Source organism: Peromyscus californicus, unplaced genomic scaffold, assembly GCF_007827085.1.
Source record: "Peromyscus californicus insignis strain IS unplaced genomic scaffold, ASM782708v3 Scaffold_9__1_contigs__length_137607984, whole genome shotgun sequence".
NCBI lineage: Eukaryota > Metazoa > Chordata > Mammalia > Rodentia > Cricetidae > Peromyscus > Peromyscus californicus.
In genome coordinates this window covers 115388603-115410165 of record NW_026294617.1, presented here as the reverse complement: position 1 = coordinate 115410165, position 21563 = coordinate 115388603, and the positions used below count along the sequence as shown (strand labels likewise).

At 42.8% G+C, this 21563-nt stretch overlaps 1 protein-coding gene across 1 annotated transcript; it reads right to left on the bottom strand.

The window, feature by feature from the left end:
* Positions 1 to 5388: 5388 nt before the first annotated feature.
* Positions 5389 to 21187, bottom strand: LOC128105081 (alcohol dehydrogenase class-3). The gene is made up of 9 exons (XM_052729927.1): positions 21063 to 21187; positions 18653 to 18754; positions 16791 to 16932; positions 15962 to 16049; positions 10816 to 11035; positions 10430 to 10690; positions 7677 to 7812; positions 5942 to 6080; positions 5389 to 5637 (listed from the first exon to the last, which is right to left on the bottom strand). Exons 1-9 carry the CDS (start codon positions 21072 to 21074, stop codon positions 5613 to 5615), a joined length of 1125 nt encoding a protein of 374 aa, XP_052585887.1. The 5' UTR covers positions 21075 to 21187; the 3' UTR covers positions 5389 to 5612.
* Positions 21188 to 21563: the final 376 nt, after the last annotated feature.

Sequence of the window (21563 nt, the reverse complement as noted above, 5' to 3'; positions counted from 1 at the left end):
CTTACTGTAGTTGCATTTGTTGGGATTTCAGAGGGAATTGATGGGAATGAGGCTAATTCATAATCTAAACTGAACTCATGACCATTAGAGCACACACCTTTTCAGGTATAATATTGTTCCATAATTGCATGTTATTTAATCCAGCAGCATGCCAGCACCGTTTGAGGTGTAGCTATATTGTGAGAGCTTTTAAGGCCAAGAGTATGGCATATTTAGAGGAACAGTTTGTATTCTTACAGAGTTGGTAAAGTGGGGATAGTGTTCAATCTATTCAAGTAGAAAATAAAGCTTCAGAACAAAATCTTGGGATAGTTTTGTGAAAAGATCAGACATGCTGGTAGGAATGCTTTCCTTGGTTTGATTTAAAACAAAACAATGTTGATTCTAGTCTAGTTATATATCTCCAATTAAAAATAATTGATTTAGTTTACAAAGTATCCACTTTCATCATTGTACAACCACTAGTTAATTTTGGTCAGTACTGGGATTGAACTGGTGGCCTTGTATATAGTAGGCAAGTGCTCTACTCTGCTGCAACATCCACAGGTTAACTTGTAAGATGGTCGTTCTTTTTTATCCTGTCTTGTACTTACGTAGTTATAATCCAAAAAAGAAAACATGTCTGCCCTTGGTACTAGTGCTTTTTTTGTTGCTAACAACACTCAACAAAAGCAACCTAGGGGGAGATTTATTTGGGCTTATAGGTTAAAGGGACATGGTGTATCTTGGAAGAATGGTGTTTTCCTGTGTCCTGTAGCCATTCAGTCCCAAATAAACACACAGAGGCTTATATTAATTATAAACCGTTTGGTCTATGGCCCAGGCTTATTACCAACTAGCTAACTCATTTTAACTTAACTCATTTCTATTATCTGTGTATCGCCACGTGTCTCATGGCTTTACTTGAGTTCCATTACATCTTGTGTCTCAGGTGGTGGCTTGCAGCGTCTCCTCTGACTCCGCCTTTCTTTTCCCTGTATCTCTCTTGGATTTCCCGCCTGGCTGTCTCCTGTCTTGCCATAGGTCAAAGCAGCTTCTTTATTAACCAGTGGTAGCAGCATATATTCACAGCATACAGGAAGACCATTTCATAGCAGAATGGTGTCCTGGTAGAGCATCAAGCTTGTGTCCTCAGGAAGCAGATGAGATTATGCTGGTGCTTGGCTTGCTTCTTCCTTTTCCTCTTTGTGTTTATTCCAGTACCTTAGCCCATATGATGTTGCCATTTACATTCAGCATGGGTCTTCTCTCCTCAGTTAAAACTCTATGGAAGCACTCCAGACACTCCCGTGTGTCTTCTAGGTGACTCCAAATCCAGTTATTAATGAAAATAAATGATCACATTCCTTTGTTTTGTACTTTTTGTGGATAAGCAGTTTAGAACTCCTTCACCGGCATGTATAATGCTTGTCTCCCATGTGTTTTAAATTATAGACAAGAAGGCTGGGGATTTGCTCTTGTTCTTCTTACTGTCTTCTAAATCACTTCTGGTTTGGTTGAAATGGACAACAGAATGCTCTACAAAAGTAGATACACACCCATGGTGTATGTAAATGAGCTCTATCTTTAAAATGTTTATTCTTGGACTAGAGAGATGGCTTAGTAGTTGAAGTGTACTGGCTTGATGCACAGTTGTGAGCACCAGAGTTGTGATCCCAGCACCCTTGTCAAAGCCAGGTGTGTCCCCACACATGCCTGTAATCCCAGTAGTAAGGGAGATTGCTGGGGTTTGCTGACTGCCAGCATACCTCAAAACCAGGGGCTCCAGGCTCAGTGAGATGCTGCCTCAAAGGAACAAAGCAGAGTGGTAGAGAGGGATTCCTATTTTCTTTAGTCTCAGTGTAGCTGTGTACTTCTACACACACATCTTACAGAAAATAAAATCTCATGTTTTGAAAATTTTATAGGAAAGTTCAAAGTATAGTGGAGTGAAATATTCGTTACCTATGTCCAACTGTAGAAATTTTGCCACTTTTGCTTCATATATCTGTCTACTTTATATACTTGGTCCTGGGATTGAACCCAGGGCTTTGTACACAAGAAAAGGGTATTATACTTGGCCTGTTACTACTTCAACACATATTTCTTTAAGGGTGTTTGTTCCAGGAGTATAGATATAGAGTGCTCAACTAGCACACGAGGCTTTGCAGTTTAATTCTCAGTAAGTACCCACACCCCAGGAAAGAATGATCAGAATGTAATTGTTATACCAACGAAGTTTTAACATTGTTGCATAATAAATTATATACAGACTCAGTTTCCCCCAAGGTTCTTCTGTGCACCCCACCCTGTTATGGAGCAGTGCTTCTCTTCGTTCTAGAAAAACTCCCCTTTTAGGGTTTTAAGAAATTAACACTAGAAAAATTGTGTCAGTTGCATATAAAAGTCTAATTCTCATGAGGATATGCTGAGGAGAAATATTTTGACAGACTTCATAGACATCACATTGCATTCATTATGGCCCGTGAGTTGTCATAGTATTCCAATGTGCTTGATCACTTCGTGTCTGTTCCCATCCTTGTGAATTTTTTAAACAAGTAGATTGGGAGCTACTTGAGGCAATATGGATATCATGTTCACACACTGATTTTAGCATTCATTGATATTCTTTCCTAAATCCACCATTTCCTTGTATTTGCCCTGCAAGTTTGATTTCCCAAATCTAGTATTCTATTTATACTGACATATTACAAAGAATATCACTATCAGCTCATAGATTCTTTTGTTGAAAGGGTCAGGGCAGGTTGGAGACAGGCTTTGTGTAGCCTTGGCTGTCCTGGAACTTGCTCTGACTCAGAGATCTGCCTTCCTCTGCTGGGATTAAAGGCACATGCCATCACTGCCAGGCTAGATTCTTAAATTTTTTATTGAGAATTTTATACAATATATTTTGGATCATATCCCCCACCCTCCCACCTCCTCCCAGATCCACCTTCATCTTCCTACCCACCCAACTTTGTGTTTTCTTCCACTTTAAACTCATTGAGTCCAATTTGTGTTGCCCAACTGCTCAGAGTGGAGGCCTGCCCTAGAATGTGACCCCAGGGGTTGCTCCCTAAGAGCTCCTCAGTTAGTGATGGCATTTTGTGTTCTCTCCTGTCTTCATGCTGGGACTCTTGACTTGATCACATGCAGTTCTTGTGTGCGTTGTCACAAACTATGAGTTCCTATGTGCAGCTTCTAGGTTGTATCTGGAAAAGTTTGCTTGAAATCACCTACTACCCATGGCTCTTACAGTCTTTCTACCCCCTCTTCCACAAAGATCTGAGCCTTGGAGAGGGGTGTGATAAACACATCTCATTTAGGGTTGAGCAATCCAGTTATTCTCTGCATGTTGACCAGTTGAGGATCTGGTAATTGCCATCTACTGAAACTTCTGTGAAGAGGGTTGAGAAATCCCTCTGTACAGCTTAAAAAAAAAAAAAAAGATGGGTTAACAAATTCCCCACCAGTACCTGCCAGTGCAGATTTCTCCCAGGGTCCAGAGTAGACACTACTAGTGGCGGCAAAGAAATTAATCTGAGGGATATCAAAAGAATCTAAGCATACCGAGCTCTATAGCCCATTCACTTTATTCTTCTAAGTCAATTCTATCTACACAGCTTCTTTTGTGTTTTCATACTTAGCTCCTCTCTGTCCCTTCTGTTTTCTCACTGTTCTATCTTAGTTCTTTCCATCTTTGTTCTCCCCCAAGTCTCTAGTTTCCAGTTTATATACACATACAATCAGCAATTCTCTGGCTATGTGGCTTTCTGGTAGGGCAGGGGAAGTTTACTCAGTTGCTAGGCAAAATGCGTCACAATGTGTAGTATTTGGTTAGTAAAAGCACTTTCGCTCTGAATTAATTGCTAAGAGGGAATCTTTAGAACTTGGTATAGCACCTGGGCTGAGATAAAAGAGGGAGGGCAAAAGCTTAATAATTCACACAAGAAATGAAGCTTGGCACCTATCATCTGCCTGGCCTTGTCCATTGTCTCCTTGGGTCAGTGGGAATATTTACCTTATCTCAGTAACTAGCAGATGGCCAAAACACCATCCCAGAATTGTAAGCAGTAAATCTCTTAAATTAGGGTCTTGTGTTAATAAACCAGGGTGAAGGTAAGGAGTTGATTTAATTGTTAGTGGTTATTTTCTCTTATCTGTAGGTGAGATGAGCTAATGCTTATCTATCTGGAGTCTGTCCTTGGATGTAGGAGAAGTATCTCAGATGAAATACTTTTGTCTGGAGAATAGCCCTGTCCAGATGTTTGCTAATAAATAAACACCACTGAGGAATGTTATTCAAAATACCCCAATAGTATATGGGAAGTTGTGCTCAGTAAATGATCATTCACACTGTTGGAAGTTCTTGGGAAAATAATCAAATGGGAAAGCTACAATAGCACACAAGAAATTCACTGCAGGACAGTGAATTAAACGGACAGTAAATAAAAAACAAAAACAAAAACAAAAACAGTATCACCGATACTCCTTGAGTTCTGGCTTCCCTCTGGAAAAGTTCTTGATTCTTCCAGCTTTGCCGATATCAGCTGAATTCCTACTTCATATTTCTGCGGCTTGCAGCAACGGGTAAAGCTTTTACTTGGTAAACTTACTTTTTTCTTGAGTAATGAGGTTCTATTGTTCACCTTCCCCACCCAACTCTCAATAACAAACAAGCCAAAGATGCCATTTTCAGAGAAGCAATGACCAAGACACTAGGGATCTGATTTGAACTGTGTGGCTAGGGGGACAAATTATACCTTTGTGCACTGATATCAGGGCTTAGCAACATCTTATACGACAATGTGACTGTGAAGTAAATTTGCATCATCAGTAGCTAGGTAGGTCACCAGTTAATTCAGGTTCTGTTTAAACTTAAATCAGTATATGAGCTCTGAATGAGAAGACAAGTCATGCTCCTGCACACTGTTCTGCAGTGATCACAGCATGGCCTCATTTTGGGCTGTTTGGGAGCAGTTGAGTATACATTTAAGCAGGAGGTAATCCTCTGGTGCTTTCTGCATGCCCTTTATTTGCAATATTTACCTCACACATGGAACTGTCAGGGTGCAGTTGACAGAGTATACTGCACTGTTTGTTCTCAAAATTCTACCAAAAGAAGCCCTATGGAGTGGGCAGAGCTGAGTTCACTTGGCCACTTGGTTGCTGTCAAGACAGTACTATGCATTTATTATTAAAATATCTGCCTTAATAAAACTTAACAAAAGTTTATTGAATGCTTTGTAGTATACATTCCTAAAAGGTATTTGCTGACAAATACTCTAATCTTGGCTTGTTAACTAAACTCATGTGGATGAATTAAAAATCAGCCTTTCTTTTGGGTCAACACTGTTTCTAGACACTGTACTGGGCAGAGAGACGACAAGATTACAACTTATACACAAATGCAGAAAGTATTTTTATTATGTAAAAGCATTTCTTGATGAGCAGCAATTATTTATGTGAAGAATTAAAAAAACTGACTTGCGATTATTTGCCTTGTCCTTGATTAGAGCCATGATTACACACATTCCTTCTAGTAGTTTCTGAAGTCTAAGAGGCTTGCAGGTCTGTCAGTCTGTTCTTATCACAGGAAAAAAGTACAGGATGGACAGTGTTCTCTTCTGAACTTACACCTTTAGAACAGTTCGAATGCTGTGAGAGCAAGAAGAATAAAATTTGAAAGATGAACTAAAAAAATTACATTTATTTATTCCATGTGTATGTACGTGTATGTATGCCTCATGGCATGTGTGTGGAGGGCAGTTCTCTTTTTCTACCATATGGGTCCTGGGGATTGAACTTGAGCCATCAGGCTTGGCAGCAGGCACTTTCTCCCTCTGAGCCCTGAATGGTGAATTTTTAGACCACTGATATTCTATTTGTTTTGATCCTCTCTCCCTCTTTAGGTATCAGGTCATCACTACTTCTGTATTATACAGCTGAGTTGAAAGCTCACCTTTTCCCCGAGTGCAGCAGGTCGAAGGCTTTGTTAATTTGGTCGAAGGGTAGATTGTCAGTCACAAATTCGTCAACTTTTATCTTTTTGGACATATATTCAGACACCAGCTTTGGGACACTCTCTACACTCTTCCAGCCTAAAAGAAATCACATTCTTAAGGATAAATTAAAAAAAATAATTTGTTTAACTTTATTTTATGTACATTGGTGTGAAGGTGTCAGACCCTCTGGAACTGGAGTTGTGAACTGCCATGTGGGTGCTGGGAATTGAACCCGGGTCCTCTAGAAGAGCAGCTAGTGCTCTTAACTGCTGAGCCATCTCTCTAGCCCCTCTTAAGGATAAATTTATGCGACAAGTTTCTATGGTGTACCTAATTAGTCATGTTCCTTTCCTGGGTGACACTGATACAGTTAAGAGGTTAAGTAGAATTCAAGGGGAAATGAAACATCCTATAACTGGTGTGAAGTGGAGGAAGAATTAGACACATCCGTAGCTGTGAAAAAGTACACACTTAGAGTTAATTGTTCTTTTCCTATATTAGGGCTACTAAACACTGGGCCTGATGACACAGACCTGAAAAGTTAGTTACAGTGGAGGCTGAGGCAGGAAGGATTGTAAGTTCAAGCCTAGTCAACTCTGCCTCAAAAACAAACAGCTTATAATTCTGCCGGAGAGCACTTGCCTAGCTAGTACGTGTAACTCTGGCTTCAAAGGCCCTTTCAAATCCAGCTCCTGGAATATGGTGCCCCCAGGAGCATGTGCCAGTTAAATAGTTCCAAGATACTAGAAACTATTTAGTCAGACTGACATCTCCTAAGGTAAACAGTATAGTCATAAAGAAGAAAATTTTGGTCATGCCCTCATTTTAGCATTTACTTTCCAAGGCTTTTATTGTGGGTTTCAAAAAAGTTGGTTCAATACACAGTCTGGGATCTTGACACATTCTCTTCAACAGATCATTCAAAATGTCTGGGATATTTTCCGCCCAATAAGGATGATAGGATAGGTTTGGTTATTTAGTTTTTTGAAAGCCTGTAAGAACTACGGAGGTCATTCATTCACAATAGTTGTGAGACATGTTTTGGTATCTTCTCCCCAGCTGAGCACCACAAAAGACTCTTTCTCCAATCTTCTACCTGTAGTTAGATACTGCCAAATGACTAAACAATGATTACACCAGGGGAAAATGATCAGTTTGATAGCTTTTAGTTTGCTAAAAAGTTTTGTCAATGTTTTCGTTTAGGACTCAGTATTGGTTACTACAGAAACCAGTGTTATTCAGAAAGGAGTCTGATCACACCCAATGATGGCTGCATTCTCTCTTGCTCAATTAATTCTTGCTCTCTCATTCTTTTGGGTCTTACCTTTTTTTGAGACAAGGCCTCACACTGTGTAGCTCTGGCTGTCCTGGGACTCACTATGTCCACCAGGCTGGCCTTGCACCTGCCTCTGCCTCCCAAGTACTGGGGTTAAAGGCCGCTCCACCTTGCTCTTGCCCTCCTTTCACAAGTGTGTATCATTTGGTTCTGTTTACTTCAGAAGCCGAATGCCTCCCCAGCACCAGCAGCCAACACTGATTGATTCTGAAAGCCTTCTTTTCAAGTCTCCCACAAACAATTCATGATGGAACTAAAACGTGTGATGATTTGTGTTCATACAAGACAATGAGACTGGGATTTAAATTACACCAATGGAAACAGAGTAGAGAAAATCTACTTCTCCACTGCATTACCTCCAAAGGCAGTGCCTTTCCACGTGCGGCCTGTCACCAGCTGGAAGGGACGAGTGGCGATTTCTTCACCAGCAGCAGCTACGCCAACCACCACACTGACTCCCCAGCCTTTGTGGGCTGCCTCAAGGGCTGCTCTCTGCAAGCACAGAGATAATAAGATGGATCACAGGTGTCTGTGAACTGCAGAGAATGCCCTCTTACCCAGAAACTTCCAGCGGAGGAAGGGTGACAGAGCCGTTTAAAAATGGCAACAAATCCCCACACTTTTTACAAGTATCTTTAAAAATTAACCTGAGTATTAAATGGGACAAATTTCCTTTTCTTTTTAAACTTTATATCCTATATCCACAATGAAAATGAATGAATCTAGACTGCTTCTCTCTCATAAGTTATAAAAAAAACCCACTACAAATGGACTTAAATTTAAGACCTGAGACTTTCAAAGTACTAGAAGAAAACATAAGAGAAATACAGACACTGGAACAGGGAACCTTTTTGGGTAAGATTTCAAACAACACAGGAAGTGAAAGCAGAAACAAACAGATTGAGCAAATAAAGACTTCTGCACGGCAGAGAACACCAGAGTGCACACAGATCATTTGTAAAATGACAAGAAACCCCTAAACTCCAACAACAAAGAGCCAAACAACCAGGGCCAGGGATGTAAAAAGACATTTCTCCAAAGCAGACACAGAGGGCAAACAGATAGCTGAAAAAATGTTCAACATCACTAGTCACTCCTGAGACTCAAAACCACAACACATCACCTCACTCGAGTGAGAATGACAGTAATCAGGAAGGTTACAAAGGAACTTTCTAGAATTCTCCATGAAAGGAGGAGGAGGAGGAGCAGGAGCTGTCCACCCTTCTGGCCTCAGCTTTCTCATTAGCTGTAGAAAGTGGGTAAGGAAACCATTTATTGTGATTGTTTTTTTCTTGGGGTGGAGGGGGGTAGTCAAACCCAATGTTACCTAGGAAGAGCTAAAAAAGGCCAGTAGAGAATCCAAATGAGAGAGAAAGGCTTAAACAGATTTCTCAAGCCTCTGAGAGTCTGATTCCAACAGCAGGGAATTACATGACAAGGGAGAAGAGCAGGTAATTGAGAATGGTGCAGGTGGGGACTGTGGTTCCGACATGGGTGATGGTTTCTGGAGGAGGAGGAGAGAGGAGAGAGATGGAAGTGTACATCAGCTCTCAGTGTCCTTGGAGAAGGTCCAAAAGAAAAAAAAAAAGGCTCTGCAAGTGTCTGTGACAATGTGAAGGCCAAAGAGGTAAGAAAGGAGCTGTTGGGAGTGTAACCTCAAGTGCTCAGGCCCTGTGATGAAAATCAGTACTCAAAAGCTAGGACAGGGACGGGCTCAGCAAATTCAGTCTGTGTGCATGAAGTGCCAGGGTCACGGGGGACAGCTTGGTCCCAAAGACAGACTGAGCTGCAATGGAGGAGAGATGGTTCAAGGGCAGATTCTACAAGTTCATCTTGAAAATGAACTATGGCTAGAAGATAATACCGTCTGGTGTAGGAAAAAAAGCCCAGGATTGAGCCAGGGGATACTGTTAGATTAGAGGGACCATGTTGTTTTTATTTGATGAGAAAACCTTTTATATGTACCACCAATACAGCTTCCAAAAGCCAATACCTACTCTTCACAACCAAGTCACACTCATCACCTCATCCAAGACAGACTGTCAGCCACTGAGGAGACATAGAAGGTGAGCTAATTGAAGACATCCCAACACATCATGAAACATGCCAATACCATATGGAAAGACCTCATCATCAAGTTAAAGCTAAGATTCCTAAGAATGACGTACGTCTTCTCTCCTCATAAACTCTCTGTGCCAAAAAAACTTCTTCCTAAGAGAAAGGAAGAGAATGATGAAATGGATCAGGTAGAGCTGGGGGACTCTGACCCAAACAAGAATGGAGCAGCCACGTGTTTGCCGTAGCACAGCCCAAGTGTCTGCAGCTGCTATTCATACTTGACAAAGCTAGACAATCTTGAAGGTTTCCCCCATTTAGGCAAGTGTAAACAGTACACAAAGGATTGATTGTTACCTGGTAATCCAGCAATGTGCAAGTTTTATGCTTCTAGGTATCAGTTTAAAAATAAAAGTAAACCCCAACTCAAAATTAAAGATTGTAGTGCTGGAGAGAGAGCTCAGCGGTACAGAGGACCAGGTTTCAGATCCTGGTACCCACAAGGTGGCTCACAACCATCCCTAACTCCAATTCTTGAGGATCCAATGACCTCTTCTGATTTTGTGGGCACCAGGCACATGTGTGGTGTACATTATGTACACAAAGGCAAAACATTCAGACACATAAATCTAAAAAAATTTTTTTTTTTAAATTCAAGATTTCAGTGCAAGAAGCTGTCAAAAGTAACTGTAAGACACTCACTATTTAATGTTACCTACGTCTGTTAGAATCTGCATCCTTTACTCAGGTCACCATGTAAGGATGTGTGTGCACATCCAATTCCAAAGCTTGTGCTCTCCACACTATTCAGCTTTTCATTCCATGCAGTCAGAGGCAAAGAAACATTGTTTTGTTCATCTTTCCCTGATCCCTTCTATCACTTCCCACTCAAATAGTTCCAAGTAGTTGAGAAGCTATTACCATCCTTCGCTTTCTTTAGAATTAATTCCTATCAAAGCTGTTCCTTCCAAAACAAAATCACCTTTAATCTTAAGGAAACTGCATTTTAAAAAGTATTATAAGCAGAAAAGAATGGAGATACACAAATACTCACCATGACCTTCACATTGCCAATACACTCAAAGGAGTAGTCTACTCCCCCATCTGTCATCTCAATGAGTACTTCCTGCATGGGTTTAGTGAAATCTTGGGGGTTAATACATTCAGAGGCTCCAAACTCTTTAGCCTTTGCGAATTTATCTTTATTGATGTCGATGCCAATGATTCGGGATGCACCAGCCACTTTACAGCCCATGATCACTGCCAATCCAACTCCTCCCAGGCCGAAGACGGCACAGGTAGAACCAGGCTCCACCTATCACCAAAGACAGTCTGTAAGCAGCAAGCCAAGAGTCACGGCCTCACAGGACAGTCACTGTTCCAGCCATGTCGCACTGGACTGAATTAAGGCAGAAGCTGAAGCCCAGGCCAGTCTCTTACCTTGGCCGTGTTCACAGCAGCACCGTAGCCGGTTGAGATGCCACAACCAAGAAGGCAGACTTTATCCAAAGGCGCTGCAGGATCAATTTTAGCAATGGAGATGTCAGCCACAACTGTGTACTCAGAAAATGTGCTGGTTCCCATGAAATGAAAAACAGACTTCCCTTTGCAGGTAAATCTGCTAGTGCCGTCTGGCATTAGTCCTTTCCCCTGAGTGACTCTAGAGAAGAAGGGAAAAGGAAAATGGAAGGGTAGACTCATTTCCTTAACTCTCGAGAAAAAAAAGTCAGTTTAAAAATAATACCAGCAAATACTCAGAAAAGTATACTAAGTCAAAAACTCCTAACTTTGAATGCAGTGGTTCTCAACCTTCCTAATGCTGTCACCCTTTAATGTTGTGGTGACCCCCAACCCTAAAATTACTTTGCTGCTACTTCAAAACTGTAATTTTGCTACTGTTATGAATCATAATGTAAATATCTAATATTTAAGATATCTGATGTGTGACCACTATGAAAGGGTCATTTGACCCCCTAAAGGGGTTGTGACCCACAGGTTGAGAACCGCCACTCTAATGTATTCATTAACAACTTTCCACATTCCAACAAAACCTTACTAGATAAACTTACAAAGACTGATCGTACTCAGCTTCGGTATCCTTCTGGGATCTGCATACCATAAGCACTATATCCACCTATGTTCTATCTCAGTTAAGTTGTGCTATCAGAACAGAACTGATTTTTACAGGTTCAACTTCTGTGACATTATTTTAAAATTCTATAAAAACTTACAAGCAAATAAGGCTTCATAAATGATGAAGCCCAAACTAAAATTTATACAAGAAGAGATTCTAAACAATTATCTAACTCATCTTGTAAAAAACAAAGGCATCTCCATAGAGCTTCAACAGGATAATATTTCTCAAGGATTTGAATTCTACCCCACCTCTTCTTGAGACAGGGCTTCACTATGTAGCCCTGGTTGGCCTTCAGGGTGATATGTAGACCAGAATGGTCTCAAACTGAGAGATCCACCTGACTCTACCTCTTGAGTACTGAGATTAAAGATGTGCACCACCATGCCTGGCCTTTCTCTTTGACTGTGGTTAATTATCACTAGGGTGTGATGATATTGTGTTCCCCAATATATTGTGTACCTTAATAAACTTATCTGGGGTCAGAGAACAGAACAGCCACTTATGGTGATATTTTATTTGTACTGAAATGTGATTTTATTTGTATGTTAATTAAAATAAAGTTGCCTGGGGGTCAGAGCTAATAGCAAGCCATAGCAGAGCCGGGTGTTGGTGGCGCACACCTTTAATCCCAGCTCTTGGGAGGCAGAGCTAGGCGGATCTCTGTGTGTTCAAGGATACAGCCAGCACTGGAGACACACACCTTTAATCTCAATACCAACCATAGAAGACCTGGAGGTCTGTACAGACGGGCAGTGACGAGGAGGTCATGTGGTTGGGTTTACAACCAATGAGAAGGCAGAACAGAAAGTCTATATAAAGACAAACACACAGGAAGTAGGTCTCTTGGCTGAAGAGGATAGCTGCAGCAGTGAAGGGTAAGGCTCTTAGCTCTGACCTCTTGGGCTTTCATCTTTGCATTGGCTCTGTGTTTCTGATTTAATAAGACGGTTACTTCTACAGCCACTAGATATAGAGGCCAGAAAATGGTGGCACACACATCTTTAGTCCTAGCATCCAAAGGCAGAGATCGTCTGGATCTCAGAGTTCAAAGCCACACTGGAAACAGCCAGGCATGGTGACACACGCCTTTAATCCCAGGAAGTGATGGCAGGAAGCAGAAAGGTATATAAGGCTTGAGGACCAGGAACTAGAGCCTGGTTAAGCTTTTAGTAGCATTTAGATTTATTCAGGTAAGGACTCAGAAGCTCCAGCTCAAGGAAACAGGATCAGCGGAGAAGTTGGTGAGGTGAAGAAGCTGTGGTTTGTGTTCTGTCTCTCTGATCTTCCAGTATTCACCTCAATACCTGGCTCTGGGTTAGTTTTTATTAATAAGACCTTTTAAGATTCATGTTACACTAGGGGGAAAAACAAGCAAGCAAAATGCCCCCAAAACAACTCCCTAACCTCATTTATCTCACAAGAGATGGGGAACGAGCATTTGCTTAGGAGCACAGGCCCAGTCAGATGCTGATGGCCCTGAGCCACTTGACGAAGTGTTGCTTCTGGTGCCTCATTGCAGTGTGGAGAAGCAGCAGCGTCTTCCTTGTGGATTACTGCTACAAAACTCTGAATGTGTGGCATGAAAAGCATTAACACTGTGTCCAATGGTGTGAGGGTTCACTGCATGTGTGTAGGTCAGAGGGCAACCTTACGGTGCTGCTCTTAGTCCCCCCACCCTGTCTGAGACAGGGTCTCTTTGCTACTGTGTCAGTTAGATAGCTCATCTTCTGACTGTCCTGTCTCCTTCCATCTCCCTAAGGGCGTGTGGGACTACACTCTTGTGCTGCTGCAGCTGGCTCCGATGTGGTTTCTAGGGATCTAAAATTTCCCATCTGAGCCATCTTCTCAGCTGCAACATTTGTCATTTCTAATACATACAATAACCTGATAGACACTCAGATAAATAGTTTGAAATTTATACACGAATAAATACACAAATGAGGAGAAAACAGGTCTTCTACACATTGTTGTAGGAGTATAAACTCTTCCATTCACTTTGGAAAGCTGTGTGTGTGCTTCTCACAACTTAGCCAATCAAATCACAGGAATCCACCTTGAGAAAGTAGCATACATACCCAACAAAAAACCGGTAAGAATGCGGCGCTAATTTTAACAGCTCCCCTTGGTATGACCTAGGGGGAGCTAGGTATTTGGAGTGGAGTATGACAGAACAACACAAAAGGAGACATGCACACAGAAACGTGGACACTGCTCAGAGACACAAATAGAAGAAACCTGACAGCACATGCCTCGTGATCCAACTACACAAAGCCCTACAGGGAAAGCTACCAGGACAGTGGTGTCTTCTGCATGAGTCAGGTATTCGTTTGGAAGGGACATGAGGAGCACAGAGCACAGTGCTTGCAGAGATCTCTATCTGTACCTGGGAGAAGGGTCTACCCAGCAGGTAGGTATACAGGTAAACATTTACTGGGCTGCACATTTACAGTCTGTGTACCATGAGTAGTGTACTGATGTATGGTCTACCTCAGTAAAAAAGGGCAACAAACAAGATCGAAATGGTCTCAAAGGGTCCTCAAGTGGCAAGCCATACCTCACAACAGAACTGCCCTTTCTGTGTCAAGGGGCTTCTTATCTCCTGTAGGCTTCACACAACCCTTCTGTGGTAATTTTTATTACTTTGATTTAATGGGCAATAAAATAGCTCATAAAAAAGACTTCATTTCACTTTAAAAATCATGTTTTTCCTTGCAAATTTAGCTGGCTGTTACAGGAAGGGAATGTATTTAGAAAACTCTGACTCCCCTATCCCCACCACCCTTCTTTGGCTCTTTCAAACAAGACCATACATCCGTAGTCTGGACTGTGACCCTCCTGCCTCCATTTCCTGAGTGTTGAGATTACAGTTGTGGGCCACCACGCCTGGAAACAAGCTCCTGTTTTATATCTTAATGCCTGGTGAAACTGGGCAAACTTGGAGATTGCTAGGCCATGATTTTCTCATCCTTGAAAAATGCTTAGTAACGCTGACAGTGAGGCCTCTTTAAAAGACAGAATTAAGTAACTCCCGTAAAAAGCACTATATAAATCACCACACAATTACTTGCTGTGATCTATTATTTTTCTTGCGTGTATAGGTCTTTCGCATGTATGTATATATGTATGTATGTATGTATGTATGTGTACCATGTGTGTGCCTTGTACCCTGAGGCCAGAAGAGGGTATCAGTTCCCTGGAACTGGAGTGACAGATGGCTGTGAGCCACCATGTGGGTGTTAGGAATCAAACCTGGGTCTTCTGGAAGAGCAGCTTGTACAACAAGTGCCTTTTGGACCACTGAGCCATCTCTCTAGCACATACTTACTGTTAATAAGATCTCTTATTATAAGACTATGTTAAAAGAGGGCTGGGGAGATGGCTCAGCAGTTAAAAGCACTTACTGTGTAAACATGAAGATCTGAGTTCAAAGTGTAGAATCCATGTACAACACAAGGCATGACCCCATATGCTGGTAACCCTAGTGCTGGGGGGGCGGGGGAGAGGAAGCATGGAGTCAGGCCACCCCAGGAGCTGCTGGCCAGGCAGCTCAGCTGGAATGGAGAGCTTCAGTTTGAGACCCTTTCTCAAAGGAATGCGGTGGGGAAGTTGTGTAATAGTTCCCTCTGAAACTGAAACATGACATTCTACAAGGAAACTCCTTAATCAGAAAGGTAAACAATTCAGAAGAGCTTCAGGAAGTCCCTGAAACTGGCCGGATTCACTCGGCCCCTTCTTGCCAGAATAAGCAATAAAAGCTAGGAGTCCCCTTCAGACAAGCTGCAAAGAAGACTCGCAGACCAGAGCAGCGTCCTGGAAGAGGTTTAGACCAGCACAGGCACCTGGAAAGGACACTCTGTAACTTGTTGGGCTGCCTGCAGGCTGTGCAGTGTGCCCCATGTTCCCGGCTTCTGTGAGCTGTCACACATGCTAGGATGGACTTTGGTGATGCAACTGTCTTTGAGTATTTCTGCTCCTGTATGTAACCTCTCATCCATATTCCTATAAATAACCCCCAATAAAACTCATGGTTCGCCGGGCGGTGGTGGCGCACGCCTTTAATCCCAGCACTCGGGAGGCAGAGCCAGGCGGATCTCTGTGAGTTCGAGGCCAGCCTGGTCTCCAAAGCGAGTACCAGGAAAGGCGCAAAGCTACACAGAGAAACCCTGTCTCGAAAAAAAAAAAAAAAAAAAAAAACTCATGGTTCATTTCACCAAGCTGGACTTCGGTAGTATCTGTACTTTGGTCTGTGGTGGGGTAGACATATGTGTTACACCTTTCCAGGAAAAGAGTTTTGTCATGCAACAGGGAGGAAGATGAAGGTGGGGCGTGAGCCTCTTGGATGCCCTGCTGTGGCCCCTGCATGTGCAACAGACATACACATAGTACACGTATGTACATTAGATTTTTTTAAAAAGAGCTATATATATATATTTAAAAAAAGATACTAACCTTATCTTCTGGCAAAGGTTTGTTTTAGGATTCAGACAAAACTTGCATTCTCCACACTGTGGGATGTACAGGGGGATGACAGTATCACCTGGAAAACAGATGTGAGGTTGTTATCCTGAATGGCGCAGCTGGTTCTAAGTGAACACAGCAATCCTCTCACTTCCGTCAACAACCTCAAGGCTTAGAAACGCTGTCTAGGGCTGGAGAGATGGCTCAGAGGTTAAGAACACTGACTGTTCTTCCAGAGGTCCTGAGTTCAATTCCCAGCAACCAGATGGTGGCTCACAACTATCTGTAATGAGATCTGGCTCCCTCTTCTGGCCTGCAGGGACACATGCAAACAGAACACTGTATACATAATAAGTAAATAAATCTTTAAATAAATAAATAAACTGTAAGATAAATTAAAAAAAAAAAAAAAAAGAAACGCTGTCTAAAGAGCATGGTCCAGACACTAGCCAGCCATGCACAAAAAAGTACGTTTCCAAGTTTTTGATCTTAATGAAACTCTAAATAACTGGAGGATAAGGAGGATGGTATGTTTCAAAAACACCAAATCATTGATGCATCTCTAAAAATTCATGCTTAACTTGCCAAAACTGCTTTATGGTAATGTACTTAAAACAGCTTCAAATGAACAGCTGCTTGAAAAATCAAAGAGGAAAAAATGCATCCAAATACTTGTCCTTCTAAGATAAGTGAAATTAACTGTGACAACTTTTCAGGTGATGACCTGCTCATAAATAAATAGCTGTATAGTTATTTAGACAGTAATGTCCTCACAGAAACAAGCCAAAATCATTATGAGTGAATTAAATGCTTTCCTTACCTGCCTTCACCTTAGTAACCCCTTCACCAACGCTTTCCACAATTCCAGCACCTTCATGTCCTAAGATCACTGGGAAACACCCCTCAGGATCAGCTCCACTCAGGGTATAGGCATCGGTGTGGCAAACAGCAGTGGCAATGATCTACCAGGATGTTAAGAGAAAAAGCATCTAAGTATGCACGTGCAGCTAGAGATAACACATTTTGCAGCTTTTTAGATACACGTCTTTAATAATTTTACTTCTCTAAAACGAGCATGTTTATAATTCTTAGACCTGGCAGACTTCTTGGCAGTAATGAGAATGGTGGTGTGTTAACATGTAAGGAGGTGTGGCATAGCTATTTTCTTTCTGGTGTATGTGAGCAAGCAGAGGTAAAGCTGGTGGCTTTACCGTACCGTGCCTTCAGTAAAGAGGATCAGAACAGCGAGGGCCATCTCACTGCTGGCTTCCTACCTTGGGGGGAATGTGATGCCTAAGAAGACACTGTTTCTGAGAGGTACCTGTCTGTCTGGTCTCTGCCAAAACTCAGAGCTTTTAGTGGAACGGAGTTTTTTTGCTGACATACACAATTTCTACTCAAACAAGCCTTTCATTGGACTTCTCTGACTTCTAATAATTGTGTCTTGGGGCTGGAAAGATGGCTCAGTGATTAAGAGTGCTTGCTGCTCTTACAGATGATCTGGTTTTTCGTTTTCAGCACCCACATCAGGCAGCTCACAACTACCTGCAACCGCTCTGGGCTCCAATGCCCTCTGGTCACCTCAGGTTCCTACATGCACTTGGCATATATAAACTCACAGAGGCACATAAACATAAACATTAAAGAAAAAAAGCAATTAAATGCAAAATCTTGTTTGTATTTATGCTTTTCTGCTTCTGTCCTATGTACTCATTCTTTGCTGTAAGCCACCAATTTCCTGGGGATGAAAGCTGTCACTGTGTCCACATTACCCATCTCAGTTTAGGACAAACTGTCTTTACTGGCAAAAACACCAATCAGCTTAACTTCTGAACATGAACAGAAATACACAAAGTATTTTAAGATTTCAGAGTCTTAGATCTTGGCTGAAAAGGGCCTTGAAAAGCATTAGGTTTTGGGCTTCTCAACCAGATACTTGTGAGCCTTGGGACACAGGCTAGTGTGCACAGTGTGTCTGGCAGTGTCATGATGGTACAAGAGACCAGTGACTCTTTTCCTCGAAGAGCAACATTGTTTCAGAATGCTAAGGAGCAAAACACATGTAATGGTTATGACTTTAAAACATTAACTTTTCCCCAAAACAAGTACAGAGCAGAGGGTAAAACGAAGTTTTACAACTGTCAAAGAACCAAAGGTCTCTCCGGAATGCTGTCTTCTGCCTCTCTCTAGGGGTAACTTCTTTTCTTAGCCACAGTAGAGGGTAAGGCGCAGGGGACTCATGAATCCACTGAACCCTGGCCCAGTCCATCAGGGGCAGGGTCTTTTAAAGTTCTCTAGGCAAGGGCAATCTGTTTATTGCTCTCATCAATCAAGAACTCTTTTTCCAGTTTTCTGGAAGTAAACTGAAGACCAAGCCTATTCTTTGACTCTACTACACCACACTGTGAGTTATGGGATCAGCAGAAAGGAGAGGATCATATAAAGCCACCTTAAACCCAACCATAAAAGTCCTATCGTGGTAGTCCACTAATCCGGAGGCTTGGCTTCTTAGCCTGAGAGCAAATACAAAATGATGGAGAGGTTGATTCTGCAGCTGGAAGGCTTCCAATGCCGTCTCCTCGACACCACCCTTTGGGTTAATCCTCTGCGGCCCTCAGCCCACTCCTCTATGGGGAGACCTAACTGTAAGCTTTTTCCCACAGTGCCTTGCTGTAACGTTACCTTAATTCGGACTTCATGAGCCTTTGGAGGTGCTACTTCTATTTCCTCTATGGAGAGAGGCTTTCCGGCCTCCCAGGCGACTGCAGCCTTGCATCTGATCACCTGAAGTGGGGAAAAGGGAGTAAACAGTTTATCCTCCTAAATTAATAATTACTTCACGGTCGAATCAGATAACGATGAATGCTAATGTGGAGTGTACCAGGGCTGGGGAGATGGCTCAGTGGGGAAAGGCCCTGCTGTGCAAGCATGTGGAGCAGCTCAACTCCACAGCACACTTGGATGTAGTGGTCTGTCTGTAATTCCAGCACTCAGATGGTAGAGAGGGGATCCTCAGAGCAAGCTGGCTGGCTAGACTAACTGTACTGGCAAGCTCTGAGTTCAAGTGAAAGACTCTGATTAAATACATATGGTGGAGAGCGACTGAAGAGGACTCCGGATGTCATCTTTAGCACTCCACATGCCCACATTTGAACACGCATACACACACTCACACACTCCAGATTCGGATACATGTAAAACTAAATAAAGTGAACAACACATTCACAGAAAAACGTATACCTCTGAATGAGATGGTGAATTGTTTTCTAGGTTTCATATAAATAATATACTTAAAAAAATATATTTGAAGGGCCAGGGATGGTGATGCAAACCTTTAGTCCCAGCACTTAGAGGCAGGTGATCTCTGTGAGTTTGAGGCCAGCCTAGTCTACATTTCAAGTTGCAGGACAGTCAGGGCTACACAGAAAGATCCCATCTCAAACCCTCCCTGGAAAGTACACCACCACCACCACCACCACCACCACCACCACCACCACCAAACAACAACAACAACAACAACAACAACAACAACATCAACAACGCGCGTGCATATACATGCAGACACATAGATATTTGAAAGGCTGAAGAGATGGCTTGCTGCTCCTGCAGAGGGCTCTAGCTAGGTTCAGTGTTCAGTATCTACATGTCCACCCTTACTTGTAACTCCAGTGCCAGAGGACCTGTGCCTTTTTCTGACTTCCACAAGCTTCTGCATGCATGTGGTGCACATAAACATACACAGATACACATTAAAAAATTTATTTAAAAAAAGCATTTAATTGACACACTCATGACACTGTACAATGTATAAAGAACAGATTAAGATACAGGTCCTGCTGGGTGTGGAGGTGCATACCTTTAATCTCAGCACTGGGGAGGGAGAGGAAGGAAGATCTCTGTGAGTCTGAGGCCCACATACAGAAAGTTCTGGCCCAGCATGAGCCACATAGTGAGACTTTGTCAAAAGAAAAAAAAAAAAGAGGAAAAAATAAATACAGGTCCCAAGTTAGGGATGTAGCTCAACGGCAGAGCACTTGCCTCGAATGCACAGGCCCTGGATTCGATCCCTAACACAACAAAAGGCAAGCCAAGCTAAGAACAACAATAACAACAAAATTCCACCCCGATCCTGTCAGTAGGTTTGACAAGTAAGTCAAGGAACCACAAGTTTATTACTATGTATCCTAATAATCTTTTCCTTGGGATAGCTTATAAAACACCACTTTAATGTAAAACTGCACAGTGGAAAGGATCCTAAGAAATATCCAAATGGGAGATATGTAAAAATACCATAACCATCTCTTCTGTGTTAGCTAACACATTAGCGATTTGCCATGTGTGGCTACTGAACACTAGAAAAAGGTCAGTGTGAACTGAGATCGATTATAAATGTAAAATTTTGAAAGCTTAAAAGAGTAAAAGTATCTCAATTTAAAAATACTGACAACATATTGAAACAGTGCTGTGACTATTAGGCTGGGTAAACATGCCATTGGAATTAATTTTATGTGTTCTTTTTAATGTGGCTTCTGGAAAGTTTAAAATTCCATATACAATTTACATCGTGCATCTAAGGCAATGAGCTACCACAGCGATTACACCCAGCACAACCCTTCCTTACCACAGAAGCATGCCTAATGAGGAATGTTGGGTTTTGTTACTTCACTTGATGCTTATGAAATACGTTGACAGACTAAAGGTTGCAAGCCACCGGGTTTACAGGAGATGGGCTTCAAAGTCAATAAACACTAAAACGTGATTTAAAGAAACAGGTACACGGTGCTGCACACGGCAAGCGAAGGCCGGAGGAAGAGCCTGACTTTTCTTAGTAGTTTTGAGCACGGTCAGTGCTCCAGCTCCGCCATCCTGCAACTGCGACGCGGGCAGGCTACTCCATCCCGCGTGAAGGGCACGGGCCTCTCCCCAGCCGGCTCGGGCCGAGCAGAGCAGAAAGCAAAGCTGCTCTCCAAGCGCAGGGCCGAAACAAAGCCTCCCTGCCCTCGCTGCGGCTGCGCTCGCCTCCCGAGGCTGGCGGCAACGTGCCACCCGGGCGCTCCCTTCCTCTGCTCGGGCCCATCGCGCGTTTCAATACCTGGTTCGCCATGTCCGCAAGTTCGTAAGCTGCACGTCTACTAGTGTAGCGGATCCCAGGTATGGGCGGGTCGTGCGTGGGAGGCGGGGCTGAGCGCGGGAGGCGGGGCTCTAAAGCAGAGACGGCGTGTGCGTAGGGGCGGGACTTGAGAGGGGCGGGCCCTAACACCGGAAAGGGCAGGACTTGAGTTTTGGCTCCCGCGCTGCCCTGCAGAGGGCTGGGGTTTTGTCCAGAGCCGGTGAAACTTTTTGCTCCGGACTGGTCTGACCGAGTCGCTGCAGAGCATCTCTGTGGAATTTCCCTGACTAGTTTTAGTGCAGTCGTTGTAGGTAAGGCTTAGAAGTGAGAGAAGTATAACGTGAAGAAACCGGAATGCCACTGAACCGCGTGGAGGACAAGCCACGCCTTCCGTGTCGTCCCCTCTCCCCTAACTCGTGCTTGGCGCTTCTGGGTACAGGATACATCAACGCTGCTTCCTGCTGTGAGACTCCTGATAACTCG

Excerpts from the sequence above, each read along its gene's own strand:
- LOC128105081 (XM_052729927.1), bottom strand. Across the intron at positions 16,050-16,790 it reads GGTTACTAAGGTGAAGGCAG|GTGATACTGTCATCCCCCTG; the intron begins GTAAGGAAAGCA and ends TCTGTTTTCCAG. Across the intron at positions 10,691-10,815 it reads CTGCTGTGAACACGGCCAAG|GTGGAGCCTGGTTCTACCTG; the intron begins GTAAGAGACTGG and ends CTTTGGTGATAG.